General features: G+C 43.6%; 1 protein-coding gene across 1 annotated transcript in view; it reads left to right on the top strand.

Annotated features, from left to right (window-relative positions):
- LOC132773407 (calcium-activated chloride channel regulator 1-like) overlaps positions 1-19,748 on the top strand; it is a 50,423-nt gene that overhangs the window by 13,603 nt on the left and 17,072 nt on the right. Inside the window, exons 4-7 of the mRNA XM_067467782.1 lie at positions 5,790-5,898; positions 12,910-13,078; positions 15,587-15,808; positions 19,469-19,693. Of these exons, the coding sequence (XP_067323883.1) occupies positions 5,790-5,898; positions 12,910-13,078; positions 15,587-15,808; positions 19,469-19,693 (725 nt within the window). The remainder of the gene's footprint in view (positions 1-5,789; positions 5,899-12,909; positions 13,079-15,586; positions 15,809-19,468; positions 19,694-19,748) is intronic.

The raw sequence follows: 19,748 nt of genomic DNA, 5'->3' as shown, positions 1-19,748 counted from the left end.
CCACCCTACCTGCGTGACCGCATCTCCATCTACGAACCCACACGCTCACTCCGATCATCTGGGGAGGCCCTGCTCGTGATCCCACCCACGTCGCAAGCGCGTTTGGTGGGGACACGGGACAGGGCCTTCTCTGTGGCGGCCCCCCGACTTTGGAATGCCCTCCCAAAAGATCTCCGACAGGCCCCTACTTTAGCAGTTTTCAGAAGGAACCTAAAAACCTGGCTGTTCCGATGTGCCTTCCCAGATTAGGAATTTCCCCCTTCCCAAGTCCTAGAAGCACCTTAGCACAACCAATGTTACTGCACACCGCACTTTTTATTCCATGTTCCTCCTGCCATCTCAGCTTTTTAACCTCTGTACCCCATTGCGCCGGCCGAACCAGTTTTAATTGTGTCCTGAGGTAGTTATTGTTGTTATTTTGCTTGATTGTTTTGATTTGCTTTGCTTATTATTGTGTTATGTTTTATTGTATTGTGTTTTGAGGCTCTGGCCTGTGTAAGCCGCATCGAGTCCTGCGGGAGATGCTAGCGGGGTACAAATAAAGTTAATAATAATAATAATAATAATAATAATAATAATAAACCAGCCAAAATTGTGAGGTAGAAAGTTTATTGTGAGGTTTTCAAACAAAGCAGTTCATCAGCAATGAGAAGATCAGTAATACAGGGTACAAATCCAATACAGGGTTAGTCAAAATGAATAGGCCAATAAGAAAATTAATTGTACCCGAATGTATGTTTACTGTAACCAAACCACAGCTACGTAGCGACAGATAAACTATCAAAGTTTTTTTTGAGCAACACACATGTACGTTAATGCCGCTAGGCGTCGCTAGGAGTCGCTGTTTTCAAAATGGCGGAATCAGGCAAAGAGAAGGCGTTTTGTGTGATGACATTTGCTAAAACAATGTCAGTAATTACGGTCCAGCGAGAATTTCGAGCCAAGTATGGCAAGGAACCACCTCATCGACATTCCATTGCGAGGTGGGTAAAGCAATTTGAGGAGACGGGCTGCTTATGCAAGGGTAAAACCACAGGACGACCGCGTGTCTCCGAAGACACAGTGGAATCCATTCGTGCATCCTTTCAACGAAGTCCCCAGAAGTCGACAAATCGTGTTTCCATGGAATTGAACGTTCCGCAAAAAACTGTGTGGCGCGTGTTACGCAAATGTTTGCAGTTCAAGCCGTATAAATTGCAAATGGTGCAGGCTTTGAAAAAAGGTGACTATTCGAAACGACACGATTTTTGCAAATCAATGCAGCGAAGACTAGAGGAGGAAGGCTTTGCCAACAGACTGGTCTTCAGTGACGAGGCAACGTTTCACCTGTGCGGGAAGGTCAATAGGCATAATCTCCGCTTTTGGGGATCTGAAAATCCTCATGCCGTATTGGAACATGTAAGGGATTCGCCGAAGGTAAAGGTTTTCTGTGCAATAACCAACCGTCACGTGTTTGGCCCATTCTTTTTCGCGGAGAAAACCATAACAGGCATAGTGTACGCTGACATGTTGTCTGAATGGTTGATGCCACAGTTAGAAGAGAAAGTGCCTGATTTCGTATTCCAACAGGACGGTGCCCCTCCGCATTGGCACAACAGTGTACGCGAGTACCTCAACGAACACCTTCCCAGACGTTGGATTGGCTGTGCTGGAGTGACTGATCTTCCATTCCTCCTGTGGCCCCCCAGGTCCCCCGACCTCACACCATGCGACTTTTCTCTCTGGGGGTATGTGAAAGACACTGTGTTCCGACCTCCATTACCGCTGGCCTTGGACGACTTAAAACAGCGCATATGTGCTGCATTCGATGCCATTACGTCGGATGTGCTGCAACGGATGTGGAATGAACTGGACTATCGCTTGGACGTCTGCCGTGTCACACGGGGTGCCCATATCGAACATCTCTGAAGGTGAGACAAAACTTTGATAATTTATCTGTCGATACGTAGCTGTAGTTTGGTTACAATAAACATACATTCGTCTAAAATTAATTTTCTTATTGGCCTATTCATTTTGACTAACCCTGTATAATCCCTTTGAGTCAAAGCAGGAGACTTGAAGCATAGAAGCAGAGTAAAAGTCCAGGAAATAGCATGAAGCAAGCTTTCCCCAAGCCCCAGAGCCGAAGACAAGCAGGCCATTTTAGCAACGTTGGAACTGACGCAGAACCAGCTCCAAGGCACTTTACTTATAGGTAAAACATCAAAACATTGAACATCAAACAGGCAACTAACAAGCAGTTTTCCCACCAACGGATGAGCTCAATTCTTGGCCGCAATTCGTAAACTCCGTCTCAACACCTGTGGGGCAGCCTGACCTTCACCAGCTGTCTTATCAGCCACATTCCGTTCCTGTGAGAAAAGCGGCTTGTCTCTAGCTACAGATTGTGACTGAGAAAACTGAGAAAACTGAAAACCCACACCTGCATCTGTATTCTCATTTCCATCATGCTCATCTGCACTCTTAGTCCCATCATGCTGTTGCTGTTGAACCACAACAGGCTGCAAACTCAGGTTTCGAGGGTCACCACGAGCAGAAGTTCCTGAGGGTCGGTTGCAGATCTGAGTATCCTTCTGTGTGTGTGCTCTGTGTGGGCTGAGGAGAGCAGAGAGAGATGGCTGGTGTAAATCCCCTGAGCATGCTGTAGAAGCTGGAAGAGATGAGTGATATAAGCTTCTCACAGTGGAGTGCTTTTATGGAGAATCTCCTAACCAGAGAAGGGCTGCAGACTACCATTCTTAAAATGATGTGCAGTAAAATCCTTGAGGAAATCGACAGGAGAAATTTTGAAGAGCAGCAGAGGAGTGAGTGCCAGCCACAGGGGGCGTTACAGCTGGATGGCGATCCTGGAGGCGAGCCTGGGAACCAGGAGGTTGCAGGTGCATTCCAAGCCAAAACACGGTTTTGTTATGGCTGCGGAAAACCAGGACATTTGATTAGAACTTGTCCAACTACCAAACAACGGCCCAGAGGGGGAGCCAGAGGTTTTCGTGGGAAAGCAAGAGGAAGAGGAACAGCAATATCCATCCAGCCCCCCCCCTTTGTACTGTATGTCATAATTATTGAAAATCTGCATAATAAAGATGATTTATATAAAAAAACATCCATCCAGCCGAAGGTTTTCATGGCTGCTAATGGGAAAGTTCCTGATAAGGACAAGTGGGTCCTAGATTCTGGAACTACCCACCATGTTGTCTATGATCTGAGTAAGTTGAAGGATGTGAAGGACACTCAGGGTTCACCATTGACACTGGCTGATGGGACTTTGAGAACTTTCAATCGTTTTGGGACTGCATATATTCCATGTTTAGGTGTGAATTGGGGAAAATGTGCTGTATGTTCCAGAAATCAAAACCAATTATTGAGTGCAGCATCTTTGACATAATTTGGCTACAAAGTGATATTTAGAGGGATATATTGTTTTATAATAAAAGATGGCAAAATTGTGGCCAAGGGGGTGAAAAGAAACAAAATTTATGAAATGTTTGAGAAAAACAATTGCCAAGATGAAAGTGAAGTACCAACAAAAATTGCTAGTTGGTTGAACATAGTGCAGACTGTGTATGATACACAAGTGGAAACCATGATTTTTGACAAAGGAGTAGATATTTTGACCAGTGAGGTGAAGGGCATTCTAGATGTGAGAGATATCAAATACACCCACACTGACACGTACAAACCTGTAGAAGAAAGCATTGCTCTAAAGAGAATGGAAATTTTGAACCAGATGAAAGATTGCATGCTTCTAGACAGCCAATGTCCTAAGAATTTGTGGGCTGATGCATTACACACGAGTAACTATGTGACCAACAGGATGTGGGATGAGAGCAGCAATGAAATTCTATTTAGAAAAATGTACAATATGATGCCAAATTACAAGAATTTGAAGATTTTTTGGGCAGAAAGCAAATGTGTTGATTCCTTACAACCAGAGAGTAAGAAATGAGCCTATTTGGTGCAGAGGCCTTTTGTTCTTGGGTTATCATAAAGATTTTCTAACATTTCAAGACACTCCAAAGACTGTGAAACTTGCAAAGGTAGCGTATTTTGATGGTGATGCAGGCTGGGATAGACATCTCTTGAACAAAGAGGTTCTGGAAGGTACTTTTAGGTCTACAGAGACTTCTAAAGTGCCTAAAGTGGACAAGAAACATCTAGAGAAGCCAAAAGACCGGTCAGTGTAAAGGCTGTTGAAACTCAACACAAGACGGATGAACCCAAGTCGGAGGTGAAAGAGGTGCTTTGCCCCATTCATCAAAAGCCTCACAGTTTGGCCAATTGCTGGGAATTTGGCAAAAAGCCACACAAAGGAAGACAACAGATAGTTCAAAAGCAGGGCATCTGTTTTAGGTGCTGTGGAGCAACTCCACAATTTGCATCCAATTGCAAAGAAAGCATCAAGTGCGAAAGACCACCACACAAGTCAAGAGCCAAACAACTCGGAAACCAGCATTTATTAAAGTTCCACCACAGTCAAAGATCTATAAAGAACCACCTCATTTAGCTAAATCAAGATAAATGGGTTTTGTGTGTGGAAGAGAGTGGTGTTGAGTGAGAGAGAGGAGTTGTGTTGTGAAAAATGGAGTTGCAAGATTGACTGAACGCTCAGAGAGAGAGAGTGTGAAAAGTTCCAATGTTTAGTTTGCATTGTAGAGGTGAGAGTGAGTTTCGAAAACGTTTTGTGTGCAGATGAGTGAGAACGTAATTAATTCTGCAGAAGAAGAAAGAAGAGAAGAAAAGAAGAGATGAAGACTTTCAGACTTATGAGTGTTTGCATTGTCTATGAGGTAGATAGAAATGCAGGGAGAAGACACAAAGGAGAAATAGAGATGCAAAGGAAGGCACATAGTCCAGGATTCACAGAAATCGAGGATTTCAAACAGGTTGAATATGACAAAAAGGGGGTTGGTGCCAAAGAGATGTGTATAACAAAGTTCAAAGGTTTTGAAACTGAAATGTTCTGAGTTGTTGTTTTTTTGTTGTTTTGCTAAGTGATGCGAAAACAATTGATTGTAACAATATAGATGCAGTTTTTGATGTGTTATGTAATCAATGTATTCGAGTAGAAATGTATAAGGTTTAAGAAGTTTGAACAATGTATTGTAACTGTGTGTTAGCCAAAGGAACTCTAAGAGACTTGAGATAGAGAGAACAGTGTGAAATGTTTTTTCTTAGTGGTAAGATGTTTTGTGATTGTTTTTGCTAAGTAACTTTGAAAGCTCAGGGGGATTGTTGATGTGTGTTTTAAAAATAGTGTGTTGTAGTTTTCAAAGTTAGTGTTTGTGTGTTTAGAAATGTGATGCTATGAAATGCTATATATTACTATGACATATATTGCCCAATGAGTGAGTAGGAGGAAGGCGCGTCAAGCCAACCCCGACCGGGACCGCCTTCCACCTGGAAACCAATGCCCTCACTGCGGAAGAAGATGCAGAGCAAGAATAGGGCTCCACAGCCACATGCGGACCCACAAGGAAACCCATGATGGAAGACCATCTTACTCGTCCAACGAGGGATCGCCTAAGTAAGTAAGTAATTGCCCAATGAGTGAGTACAGGCACATGATGTCTGTTTCACAATACTAGAATCCAGAGTAACTTCACTTGTGTACATTTGCATTCTGTTAAAGACAAAAGAGTCATCTAACTGTCTGTCTGTTTCATAGCTATTCAGTTTCTGTTCTAAATAATTTCCAATCTTATTTAGATCTTTGAAGGGGGGTTGCAGGAGAACATGCAGCAAAAAATAATGCTGCTCCAATTAGGTTTGTTTTTATTGGCTTCTCACAGGCAGAGTCTTAGTCCATGAATGGGCTCATCTCAGATGGGGTGTCTTTAATGAATACAGTAATGATGCACCTTTCTATTCTACTGGAGCAAACAAGTCTGAAGCAACAAGGTACCATACTAAAAGTATAGTTTTCAAAGAAGTAGCCATGTTATTCCCTTCTAGTATTAAATACGAGGAAGGAAGGGGGAGAAAAGAAATGTGTGAACACTTTTAACAATAATCTTTATTTCTGAAGGAGGATTTGTAAATATGAAGCCACTTTCCTTGTTCAAGGGCCCCAACCTTGTTCAAAGGCCACAACTGAGGACCAGGGTGTGATCCTTGAACATGAAATTACAAAGGAAGAGAAATGGCTGAACTGAATTACATTAACAAAGTCTAACTCAGTGGTCCTCAACCTTCCTAATACTGTCACTCCTTAATATAGTTCCTCATACTGTGGCGACCCCCAACCATAAAACTATTTCCGTTTCTACTTCATAACTGTAATTTTGCTACTGTTATGAATTGTAATGTAAATATCTGATTTGCAGGACAAATACCCGATACACCCGAATTTGGGGGTGGGGTGGGGTTGATTTTGTTATTTGGGAGTTGTAGTTGCTGGGATTTATAGTTCACCTACAATCAAAGGTAAACTATAAATCCCAGCAACTACAACTCCCAGCAACTACACCTACAACTGTTGGCCTTGGGAGTTCTGTGTGTCAAGTTTGGTTCAATTCTGAACTCCACCAGCAATGGAATTGAACCAAACTTGGCACACAGAACTCCCATGGTCAACAGAAAATACTGGGTTTGGTGAGCATTGACTTTGACTTTTGAATTTGTAATTTACCTACATATAGAGAGCACAGTGGGCTCAAACAATGATGGGTCTGGACCAAACTTGGGACAAATATTCAATATGCCTAAATGTGAACACTGGGGGACTTTGGGGGAAATAGACCTTGACATTTGGGAGTTGTAGTTGCTGGGATTTATCAAAGATCACTGGATTGATGGATCTGCACCAAATTTGGCACACTACCTAACTGGCCAACATTGAATACATGGGGTTGGGGGGGCTGTTTTGGAATTCTGGGATTGTGATTCACCAACACACAGAGAACACTCTGTACAAAATTGGTGATGGAACAAGTAAACTTGCCACACACACCTAACATGCCAAACTTTGAATACTGGTGAGGTTTTGAGGGGACTGAGGTTGGGACGTTGGGAGTTATAGTTAACGGATCTTTACCAAACTTGGCATAAATATCCAATATGACTAACTTCAAATACTGGTGTGGTTTGGGAGTGGGGACTGACTCAACATGATGGTAATTGTAGTTCTCTCTGCATCCAGGTAATTGTAGTTCTCCCTGCATCTCCCCTCCCCACTTGAAGTCTCAGAAACAGCCCTCCCCTTGGTTGAGAGGTCAGCCAATCACAGCAGGAGGGGGGCTTTTGGTGGGAAGATTCGCCATCTATTTCCAAAAAAGGATGAGAAGGACAGGTGGAGAGATCTTCAGCCTTTTCTGCCAAAGGGGTTCCTAAGACCATCAGAAATATGTGTTTTCTGATGGTCTCTGGTGACCCCCCCCCCCCCGAAACTCCCCTCGCGACTCCCCCAGGGGTCCTGACCCCCAGGTTGGGAAACGCTGATCTAATCCTTTAGTAGAGGTATGAACAAAGACAATGGCTTCACAATACACCATATACATTTATACAAACAGCCTTCCACATTCGTGATTGTCATACTTGTGGTTGGTTGGTTGGTTGTTCACAAGCTTGTACTGCTGTGCCTAACTTCTGGAGGTTGGGGCTGCCGTGTGAACAGAATTAAAAAGGTGGGCTGCAACAAAGCAGTTTTTTTTTTAAAAAAAGCAACACAGGTCCTAGTATTTATGTCCCAGGGAATCTACTGCTTTCCACTCCCCTTTTGATATACTAATTTTATTTACAGGAATATTCCATTTTATAATGGGAAGCTAAGGGTCTCCTATTGCCACTCTTTCTCTCCCCCATCTTGCCCTTCGGCCCCAACTCCCTCCTTGTTTTATCCCGCTTCTCTTCCTGTTCCTTGAAGGAGAGGTAGGAAGGTGACAGTGTGAAATAAAAAAAAAGGTGGGAGAGAAAGGAAAAGAGGACTGAAAATTCACCTGAGGATGGCATGGCACAGCAACAAATTGGGAGAAGGAAGGGACAGTGGGAGATGTAGGTGGGCGAAGGTGAAAAAGAGGGGAAACGTGAGGAAGAAGGGAAGGAAGCTGAACAATTTATATTTATTTTTTCAGAAGAGCCATTATTGTTTTTTTAAGAACGTCACCAAACTGCTGTGGCCAGAAATTTTAAAATGATTGTTGTTGAATAGGATGGCAAAAGGCAGGAACTGAGGCCCCTTCTACACTCCCAAATAAAACGCAGATTATCTGTTTTGAACTGGATTATATGGCATTGTAGGCACATATAATCCAGTTCAAAGCAGATAATGTGGATTATTAGATTTGAAAATCTGAATTATATGGCAGTGTAGAAGGTGCCTCAGTCCATTCTGGGAGGAACTAAAAGAAGTACAGACTTCATCAACCAGAGGTTCCCAGAAGACATCACGGCTCTGTTTCACCATTGCCTTACCACCAGTTACTTTCAGTGGGACAATGAATTCTACGAACAGAAAGATGGAGTAGCTATGGGGAGCCCTCTCAGCCCGGTCATAGCTAACTTCTACATGGAACACTTTGAAGAACAAGCCCTGGAAACAGCAACCAAAAAGCCCACGATATGGTTCAGATATGTGGATGACACCTTCACCATTTGGAGCCATGGAGAAGAAGAACTCAACAGGTTCCTGGACCATCTTAACAGCATCCACCCAAACATCCAGTTCACCATGGAAAAAGAAAATGAAGGAAGACTGCCTTTTCTAGATGTCCTAGTCATCCGCAAACCAGATCAACAATTGGGTCACACCGTCTACAGAAAACCCACACACACAGATAGATATCTACATAAAAACTCCAACCATCACCCAAGTCAAAAAAGAAGCTCCATTAAAGCCTTGGCAGACCGTGCAAAAAGAATCTGCGAACCCCACCTCCTCCAAGATGAACTGAACCACCTCAACTGGGCTCTCCAGGCCAATGGATACTCCACCTCAGACATCAGAAGAGCTGCAAGACCAAGAACAAGCCACGAGAGTCAAGATGAAGATCCACCCAGAGGAAAAGTGTTCCTGCCATACATCAAGGGAACCACTGATCGCATAGGGAAGCTGATGAGGAAACACAACATACAAACAATCTACAAACCCACCAAGAAAATCCAACAAATGCTACGTTCAGCAAAGAACAAGAGGGATCCTCTCACCTCTGCAGGAGTCTACCGTATACCATGCAGCTGTGGACAAGTCTACATAGGGACCACCAAACGCAGCATTGCCCAAACACGAATCAAGGAACATGAAAGGCACTGCAGACTACTTCAACCAGAGAAGTCAGCCATAGCAGAGCACCTGATGAACCAGCCTGGACACAGCATATTATTTGAGAACACACAAATGCTGGACCACACCAACAACCACCATGTCAGACTACACAGAGAAGCTATTGAAATCCACAAGCATGTGGACAATTTCAACAGAAAGGAAGAGACCATGAAAATGAACAAAATCTGGCTACCAGTATTAAAAAACTCTAAAATTATAACAGCTAAACAACAGAGAGGAAAAAACCAGGCACAGATTAACACCTCCCAGCAACAGATTTTCCCAGGCTCAGGCAGGCCTTCAAATGCTAATGAAGGTGATCAGCTAAACATTCACACCTAACTGCAGCAGGGAAGAGCTCCTTGCCCCACCCCAGCCATTCCACAGATATATAAACCCACTAGCTGTGCCCTGCCACACGTTGCTGTGGCCTATAGTTAAACTTATCAAAGTTGAGGTAGATATCTGGACTATTATGAAAGAGAGGTACCTACCTATTCCTTCCCCCTTTTCCTCCCCCTTTCTCTCCTTTCTTCCTTCTCTACCTCTTTCTTTCTTTCCTTCTTTCACTACTTGGTCTCATCCTTCTCTCTTTCCTTCATTCCCTCCCCCTTTCTTCCTTTGCCTTTCTTCCCTCCCTGTTTGCTTCCTTCTTTCTCTTTTTATTTCCTTTTATTTCACCACCATCATAACAATAACAATAATGCAATGCATTGCCTCTGGGACCTGACACCTCTCCCATTCCCCCTAAAAGGGTCTCATAGGAAGAATAGCATAATAATAATAATAGAAATAACGTCCTTTGCCCGCCACGTGTTGCTGTGGCCAACCTTCCCTCTTTCTCTCCTTCTTTCCCTCCTTCCTTCCTTCCTTCCCTCCCTCCCATCTTTCCTTCTCCTCTTCCTTCTCTATCTCTTTCCTTCCTTCCCCCTTTTTCTTTCTCTTCTGGTCTCTTTTCTTCCTTCTCTCTTTCCTTCTTTCCTTCCCTCCCTCTTTCTCTACATCTTCCCCCTTCCTTCACTCCCTCTTTCCTTCCTTCATTCCCTTTTTTCTTTCCTTCTCTCCTTCCTTCCTTCCACCTTTTTCTTTCCCTTCTGGTCTCTTCTCTTCCTTCTCTCATTCCTTCTTTCTTTCCTTCCCTCCCTCTTTCTCTACATCTTCGCCCTTCCTTCACTCCCTCTTTCCTTCATTCCCTTTTTTCTTTCCTTCTCTCCTTCCTTCCTTCCTTCCCTCTTTTTCTTTCCCTCCCTCTGTCTCTCATTTCTTCCTTCTCTACCTCTTTCCTTCCTTCCCCCTTTTTATTTCTCTTCTGCTATCTCTCTTTTCTTTCCATCCATCTTTCCTTTTCTTTCCTTTTCTTCTTCCTTCTTTCTCTAACTTTCCTTCCTTCCCCCTTTTTCTTTACCTCCCTTTCTCTTTCTTCCTTCTTTTCTTCCCTCCTGTCTTTCCTGGATTTTGACAGGGTGGGAAGAGGCGGGGTGGGGTTTGGAGGTGGCGTGAAGTAAAAGGAGGTAAGATTGGGGCAGGGGAGTGATGGAGCGTGGGGTTGCGTGTGTGTGTGCGGCGGCGGGGGGAGTGATAGAGTGTGGGCTTGCGTGTGTGTGTGCAGCAGCGGGGGGGAGTGATGGAGCGTGGGGTTGCGTGTGTGTGTGCGGCGGCGGAGGAGTGATGGAGCGTGGGGTTGCGTGTGTGTGTGCGGCGGCAGGGGGAATGATGGAGCGTGGGGTTGCGTGTGTGTGTGCGGCGGCGGGGGAGTGATGGAGCGTGGGGTTGCGTGTGTGTGTGCGGCGGCGGGGGGAGTGATAAAGTGTGGGCTTGCGTGTGTGTGTGCAGCAGCGGGGGGGAGTGATGGAGCATGGGGTTGCGTGTGTGTGTGCGGCGGCGGAGGAGTGATGGAGCGTGGGGTTGCGTGTGTGTGTGCGGCGGTGGGGGGAGTGATGGAGCGTGGGGTTGTGTGTGTGCGTGCGGCAGGGGGTGTGTGTGTGCGAGAAGCGGCGCGGCGGGGCTTGGAGTGAGCATGGCTTCCGCAGAGGGAACGTTGGCCGGAAGGCTGTGTGCGCTCCCAGGGAACTTGCGGCTGGGCGCCAATGCGCATGCTCAGTTGTTTTGTCATATTGTGAGTGTGTTGTTGTGTTGTTTTTCTTTTTGAGTAGATATGTTTGTACCTTGTTGGTTGTGTTATGGGCATGGGAATTTTGGTTAAGTTTCGTCGGGGTTTTTTGAGTTTTGTTGTTTTGCCGTTTTGTGAGTGTGTTGTTGTGTTGTTTTTCATTTTGAGTAGATATGTTTGTATCTTGTGAGTTGTGTTATGGGCATGGGAATTTTGGTTAAGTTTCGTTGGGTTTTTTTTGAGTTTTGTTGTTTTGCCGTTTTGTGAGTGTGTTGTTGTGTTGTTTTTCATTTTGAGTAGATATGTTTGTATCTTGTGAGTTGTGTTATGGGCATGGGAATTTTGGTTAAGTTTCGTTGGTTTTTTTGAGTTTTGTTGTTTTGCCGTTTTGTGAGTGTGTTGTTGTGTTGTTTTTCATTTTGAGTAGATATGTTTGTACCTTGTGGGTTGTGTTATGGGCATGGGAATTTTGGTTAAGTTTCGTTGGGGTTTTTTTGAGTTTTGTTGTTTTGCCGTTTTGTGAGTGTGTTGTTGTGTGTTGTTGTGTTGTTTTTCATTTTGAGTAGATATGTTTGTACCTTGTGGGTTGTGTTATGGGCATGGGAATTTTGGTTAAGTTTCGTGGGGTTTTTTGAGTTTTGTTGTTTTGCCGTTTTGTGAGTGTGTTGTTGTGTTGTTTTTCATTTTGAGTAGATATGTTTGTACCTTGTGGGTTGTGTTATGGGCATGGGAATTTTGGTTAAGTTTCATTGGGTTTTTTTGAGTTTTGTTGTTTTGCTGTTTTGTGAGTGTGTTGTTGTGTTGTTTTTCATTTTGAGTAGATATGTTTGTACCTTGTGGGTTGTGTTATGGGCATGGGAATTTTGGTTAAGTTTCGTTGGGGTTTTTTGAGTTTTGTTGTTTTGCCGTTTTGTGAGTGTGTTGTTGTGTTGTTTTTCATTTTGAGTAGATATGTTTGTATCTTGTGAGTTGTGTTATGGGCATGGGAATTTTGGTTAAGTTTCGTTGGTTTTTTGAGTTTTGTTGTTTTGCCGTTTTGTGAGTGTGTTGTTGTGTTGTTTTTCATTTTGAGTAGATATGTTTGGACCTTGTGGGTTGTGTTATGGGCATGGGAATTTTGGTTAAGTTTCGTTGGGGGGTTGTGGAGTTTTGCTGTCCGGTTGAACCAACCTAACAGATTTATATATATAGATTTTTCCTACTTCCAACAGACCTCACAACCTCTGAGGATGCTTGCCATAGATGTAGGCGAAACGTCAGGAGAAATGCCTCTAGAACATGGCTCTATAGCCCGAAAAAACCCACAAGAACCTACTCCTCTACTTTCTCCATCATGATGCCACTCCTAGATGGGGAAATGTTAACAGCAGGACCCCCAAGGTGGCATTGATACTTTCCCCTCTCCAGAAATAACTCTTGGCCTATCCACATGTCATATCAAAATCCATAATTTTGATTCCCAAACCTTCCCTCAATTTAGGCATAAGGGCAATTTATAAATGACCATATATGCTAACTGTATTATTTGAATATTCTTTAGATGCTCAGCTGGTATCACTGGCCAATACATATTCCAAACTCTTGAAGGCGAAATCAGAAATTGCAGAACTGAACGCCAAACTGAGCTTTATGAGCCTGGATGTCTGTTTATCCCTCATATAAAGCAAACTGCGTCGGCATCGATAATGTTTATGCAAAGTCTGTCTTCAGTAAGTATGTCTATGGGGATACTATAAGAATTTGTTAGTTTAATGTGTCTCTTCAAAAATACAAAATATTCTTCAACTTGTTGCCAAATGGAATCTTGTTTCATGGTTTCAGGTGACTACAGCATGTAATTCTGCAGCTAATGCAAATTTGGAAGTAGAGCTCGCTAGATGTTTTTATTACTAGTCACAGATATTCAGTCCTGTTTACCTTCTCCTGTAGGGAAAAGGTCCGTAATGCTAAAGCACAAAATGAGCTCAGGCTTGCCAGGGACATTAAAAACAATAAAAAGGGCTTCTTTTCTTATGTCAGTAGAAAAAGGAAGAACAAGGAGGCGATAGGGCCTCTTCGAGGAGAAGATGGGGCAATGCTGACAGGGGGTAGGGAAAAGGCAGAACTACTTCATGCCTTCTTTGCCTCAGACTTCTCACAAAAAGAAAGTAATCTTCAACCTCAGAAGATGTAATGGATGAGGGATTAGAGCACATCCAACCCCAAATTGGGAAACAAGTCGTCCAGGAATATCTGGGTGCTCTAAATGAGTTCAAGTTCCCAGGGCCAGATCAACTACACCCAAGAGTATTGAAGGAACTAGCGGAAGTAATCTCGGAACCATTCGCAATAATCTTTCAGAGTTCTTGGAGAACGGGAGAGGTTCCAGCAGACTGGAGGAGGGCCAATGTGGTCCCAATCTTCAAGAAGGGAAAAAAGGGTGACTCAAACAATTACTGTCCAGTCAGCCTCACGTCGATACCAGGCAAGATTCTGGAAAAGATTGTTAAGGAAGTGGTCTGCAAACACAAATGTGGTCATCGCTAATAGTCAACATAGATTTATCAAAATGCCAGACTAAACTGATATCTTTTTTCGATAGAGTTACAAGCTGGGTAGATGCGGGGAATGCCGTGGATGTGGTGTACCTGGATTTCAGTAAGGCCTTCGACAAGGTCCCGCATGACCTTCTGGCAAGGAAACTAGTCCAATGTGGGCTAGGCAAAACTACGGTGAGGTGGATCTGTAATTGGCTAAATGGACGAACCCAGAGGGTGCCCCCCAATGCTTCCTCTTCATCTTGGAAAGAAGTGATGAGCGGAGTGCTGCAGGGTTCTGTCCTGGGCCCGGTCCTGTTCAACATCTTTATTAATGACTTAGATCAGTGGTTCTCAACCTGTGGGTCCCCAGGTGTTTTGGCCTTCAACTCCCAGGAATCCTAACAGCTGGTAAACTGGCTGGGATTTCTGAGAGTTGTAGGCCAAAAACATCTGGGAACCCCAGATTGAGAACCACTGACTTAGATGAAGGGCTAGAAGGCATGATCATCAAGTTTGCAGATGACACCAAATTGGGAGGGATAGCCAATACTCCAGAGGACAGGAGCAGGATTCAAAATGATCTGAACAGATTAAGAGATGGGCCAAAACTAACAAAATGAAGTTCAATGGGGACAAATGCAAGATACTCCACTTAGGCAGAAAAACGAAATGCAAAGATACAGAATGGGGGACGAGGCCTGTCTCGAGAGCAGTATGTGTGAAAAAGATCTTGGGGTCCTTGTGGACAAGTTAAACATGAGCCAACAATGTGATGTAGTGGCAAAAAAGCCAATGGGATTTTGGCCTGCATCAATAGGAGCATTACTTCCCTAGAACCAGGGAAGTGATGCTACCCCTCTATTCCACCTTGGTTAGACCACACCTGGAATATTGTGTCCAATTCTGGGAACCACAATTGAAGAGAGATATTGACAAGCTGGAATGTGTCCAGAGGAGGGTGACTAAAATGGTTAGATGGTCTGGAGAACAAGCCATATGAGGAGTGGCTTAAGGAGCTGGGCATGTTTATCCTGAAGAAGAGAAGGCTGAGAGGAGCTATGATAGCCATGTATAAATATGTGAGAGGAAGTCATAGGGAGGAGGGAGTAAGCTTGTTTTCTGCTTCCCTGGAGACTAGGAAGCGAAACAATGGCTTCAAACTACAGGAAAGGAGATTCCATCTGAACATGAGGAAGAACTTCCTGACTGTGAGAACTGTTCAGCAGTGGAACTCTCTGCCCCAGAGTGTGGTGGAGGCTTCTTCTTTGGAGGTTTTTAAACAGAGGCTGGATGGCCATCTCTCAGGGGTGCTTTGAATGCAATATTCCTGCTTCTTGGCAGAATGGGGTTAGACTGGATGGCCCATGAGGTCTCTTCCAACTCTATGATTCTATGATTCTCCTTTTTCTCTTGTTCCTTCTCCTAGATTTTCCCCATCCTTCTTGTGCCATTCTCTTTCTTTTTGAAGTAGTTTTTTTGTGGGATTTCAGAACTTTAGGTAAACTGGAACATTTTATATTTAATATGACAGAGGACGTAGCATGTTTCAAACTAAAAATCCACAGAGTCTCTATAACTTGTTTGTGTGGCACAGATTTTCCATTTTTGTACTGTTACTTTATAAAATGGGAACAGTTGTTTTTAACTAGAAATTACTAATGATCTCGCAATGATGTGCTACTCTTTTTGCCTATTTAGATTTCACAGTTTTGTGACAAAAGTAATCATAACCTTATGGCACCAAACATGCAGAACAAAATGTGCAGCTACAAAAGCACATGGGAAGTGATTATGGGCTCTGCTGATTTTGCCAGTTCACATCCATTAGATGCTCCTCCTCCTGACCCCACCATTCATTTGATGAAAATACAGGAGAGAACTGTGTGTCTAGTACTTGATACTTCTGGAAGGATGGAAAAGGTAAGTTTGTCTCCCATTAAATCTTTTTCTGATTAGATATGTTACTCTGGATACAGCAATGGATATGTACGAAAGAGTTGTTCTAAGCCAGTGGTCCTCAAACCTTTTAAGCAGAGGGCTGGTTCATGGTCCCTCATACTGCTGGAGAGGTGTTCTATAGTTTGAAAAAAGCAAGAAACAAATTCCTTTGCACACTACATATATCTTATTTGTAGTGGAAAAACCATGAAAGAACAATACAATACTTAAAATGAAGTTAAAGTGTTAACCAACATAAACTTACCAGTATTTCAATGGTAAGTGTGGGGGCCTTTCCACACAGCCCACAATATCTGCATTGAACTGGGTTATCTGAATCCCAGATAATGTGAGATTTTCTGCCTTGATATTCTGGGATATAGGGCTGTACGGAAGGACCCTGGGCCTGCTTTTGACTGGTGAGATAGTCAAGTTAATTAGTTGTTGTATACCTTCAAGTCGTTTCAGGCCTGGACGACCCCAAGTCTGAAGTTTAAGGCAGGATCCAGGTAAAATACGTTGGAGGGATGCATCTGGCCTACAGGCCTTAGTTAGGGGACTCCTGCTCTAGGCAATAGCAGGCGGTGATTTCCATCTTAGTTGAGTAGTGAGTCCATTCTGAGATATCGTCTGAATTTTAAAGCTATTCAAGGTGCAAAATTTACCAAACTTATGCTAAATGCTATTTTCCATTTTTTTCCATCCTCATTTATAAGTAATAGGCAAACTGCCTGTCTGATATGGACCTTAGGACCCTTCGACATTGCCATATCAAATAATAATAATAGCAATAATAATAGTAATAACTTCCTCAGCTGCTGCAAGAAGATTGCACAGACAGACTACAAGCAGAGGCATAACACTGTTGCTGAGATGATTCATTGGAATTTGTGCCACAACTGCCATCTGCCTGTAACAAAGAACTGGTGGGATCACAAGCCAGAAAAAGTTACAGAAAATGAACACGTCAAACTCCTCTGGGATTTCCGAATTCAGACAGACAGAGTTTTGGAGCACAATACTCCTGACCTCACGTTCGTGTTAAAAAACGAAGTATGGATTGTCTATGTTGCAATCCCAGGTGACAGCAGGATTGAAGAGAAACAACTGGAAAAGCTGACACGATATGGGGATTTAAAGATTGAACTGCAAAGACTGGCACAAGCCAATCAAGGTGGTCCCAGTCTTCTTCTTCTTCATAAGCATCCCTCGTTGTCCGAGTAAGATAGTCTTCCAGGATCAGTGTGCTGTTGGTGGGTTCGTAGGTGTCTGTGGAGCTATTCTTATTCTGCATTTTCTCCCACAGTGAGGGCATTGGTTTCCAGGTAGAAGGTGGTCCCGGTCGGGGTTGGCTTGACGTGCCTTCCTCTTGGCATGTTTCTCTCTTTTTTGCCCTCCATTTGCGCCTCTTCAAATTCTGCAGCACTGCTGCTCACAGCTGACCTCCAGCTTGAGCGCTCAAGGGTCAGGGCTTCCCAGTTCTCAGTGTCTATGCCAGAGATTTTAAGGTTGGCTTTGAGCACATCTTTAAATCTCTTTTCCTGTCCTCCAACATTCCGTTTTCCATTCTTGAGTTCGGAGTAGAGCAACTGCTTTGGGAGACGGTGGTCGGGCATCCAGACAACGTGGCCGGTCCAGCAGAGTTGATAGTGGAAGACCATTGCTTCAGTGCTGGTGGTCTTTGTTTTTTCCAGCACGCTGACATTTGTCCACTTGTCTACCCAAGAGATTTGCAGGATTTTCTGGAGGCAGCGCTGATGGAATCATGCTAGGAGTTGCATGTGACGTCTGTAGACAGTCCACGTTTTGCAGGCTTATAGCAGGGTTGGGAGGACAAAAGCTTTATAAACAAGCACGTTGGTATCCCTACGGATGTCCCGGTTCTCAAACAGGTGGTTCCAGTGGTGATTGGCACACTGGGTGCAGTGTCTAAAGACCTTGACCTGCACTTAAACACAATCGGTGCTGACAAAATTGCCATCTGCCAGCTGCAGAAGGTCACCTTAGTGGGATCTGCATGCATTATTCACCGATACATCACACAGTCCTAGACACTTGGGAAGTGTCCAACGTGTGATCCAATACAACGGCCAGCAGAGTGATCTTGTCTGCTGTGGACTCATCTTGTTGTGTTTCAAATAGTAATAATAATAATGATAATAATAACTTTATTTTTATACCCTGCCACCATCTCCTCGAAGGGACTCGCAGTGGCTTAAAAGCAGGACCAAGCCCAGGACATACAACAAAATTCACCAAATAAAACACAGTTAGAGACATATAACGGTCAAATTATAACACAAATAAAAACAACGAAGTGTAAAAAACAATGTTATAAACCACATCAAACCAACTCAACAACCAGCATTCAGATCCAACTCAAAATCCAGATTATCTGTTTTGAAACTGATTACATGTCAGTGTAGATTATTATAATCCAGTTCAAAGCAGATAATGTGGATTATCTTCTTTGATTATCTGGAATATATGGCAGTATAAAAGAGGCCCAAGGGGCTTTATTATCAGAAGATTTGTGGAGCATGAGGAAAGAAGAGCCCCTAGGATGAGGTGGGAACATCTGCCCACGGGCCTCCTTCCATCCATTTTAGCTGCCCTAGATCTCTCCCACCATTGTTGGATTTGCCACTAGAATTCCATAGTGCAGGGGCAACACAGGATAAAAATATTTCCTTGGAAGTGCTTTTTGATGTTTAAGAACCAGATCCAAAGTGCTTCCATTTGAAGTAGATCTGAGATCAACCATTCAAAGCAGTGTTCTTTAAAGAATGAAGAAAAGTTAGCTTTGCAACCTTGACAGCTCCTTTAATGGATGTCTTTTAAAAGTACAAACTAAGGGCCCTTCTCCACAGCCATGAATGTCAAGGCAGATCATCCAGAGTATCTGCTTTGAACTGGATTATATGAATCCACTACCATATGATCCAGTTCAAAGCAGATAATCTGAATTTTATATGTCAGTGTAGAAAAGAGCTAAACACAGAGTGAATTTCCCACTCCACTGTCATAAAAGCCATAACTAGCCACTCCCCCGCTGCCCTAATCTCCTGACGCACCATTTTCTCACACCAGAAGGAGTGTAGGGAGAGGTCTCTGCTGCCAGTAGGCTTCTCCGGTAAATTTTGGGGCCTAAATGGGGGGCTGGAGGAGAGGGGATGGGTGCTATCCTACACTTCTGGGCCCCAGAAGCCCAAAGGTGCAGGATGGCTGTGTGGACTGAACCCCTGGGTGTGGCAGAACACAATCCTGAAAGTCAGTCCTCATAGGCCCAATACCTCATTAGACCTGGGCCTTTCCGGAAGTCTCAGATCTAATGAGGTATTTAATCAATATGGAATAAACCAGGGAAACCTTGGTTTATTCCAAATTAATTGACTTTTACCCGAGGTGCCATTTGAGACGAATAAAAAGAACCAAACATATGCTACATTTTGAAATTTGGCTGATAAGAACAACCGACAAGAGGGAATGTGCCAAAAAAAGCAGTGAACACACAAATACGATATTGGAAAAGTGTTCTACAAAAACACATTCCAAGCCTCACTAAAATGAATATTTATGGAGTTGTCCAAATTTGATTAATTCCTTCTTACACCTCTCCCCCCCCCCCCCTCCCAAATGCAGGAAAATCGCCTTGGTCGGCTGAACCAAGCTGCAAAAGTGTTTATTCTTCAGATTATTGAAAGCGGATCCTGGGTTGGAATTGTAACATTCGGTAGTGAAGCAACCACCAAGAGTGTGTTGCAAAAGATTGGCAATGACAGAGTGCGCCAAACTCTTGCAAGCTATCTTCCTACCACAGCCGTTGGAGAAAGTAAAATATGTGAAGGCGTGCTTGCAGGATTTCAGGTGAAGGGGGATTTTTTTTACAAAAGCATTGTATACATCCCAATCTACTGCAAAA

The sequence above is a fragment of the Anolis sagrei genome, chromosome 4, assembly GCF_037176765.1.
Source record: "Anolis sagrei isolate rAnoSag1 chromosome 4, rAnoSag1.mat, whole genome shotgun sequence".
Classification (NCBI taxonomy): Eukaryota; Metazoa; Chordata; class Lepidosauria; order Squamata; family Dactyloidae; genus Anolis; species Anolis sagrei.
Note: the sequence above shows the minus strand (reverse complement) of the source record. Positions and strands in the feature narration are given on the sequence as shown.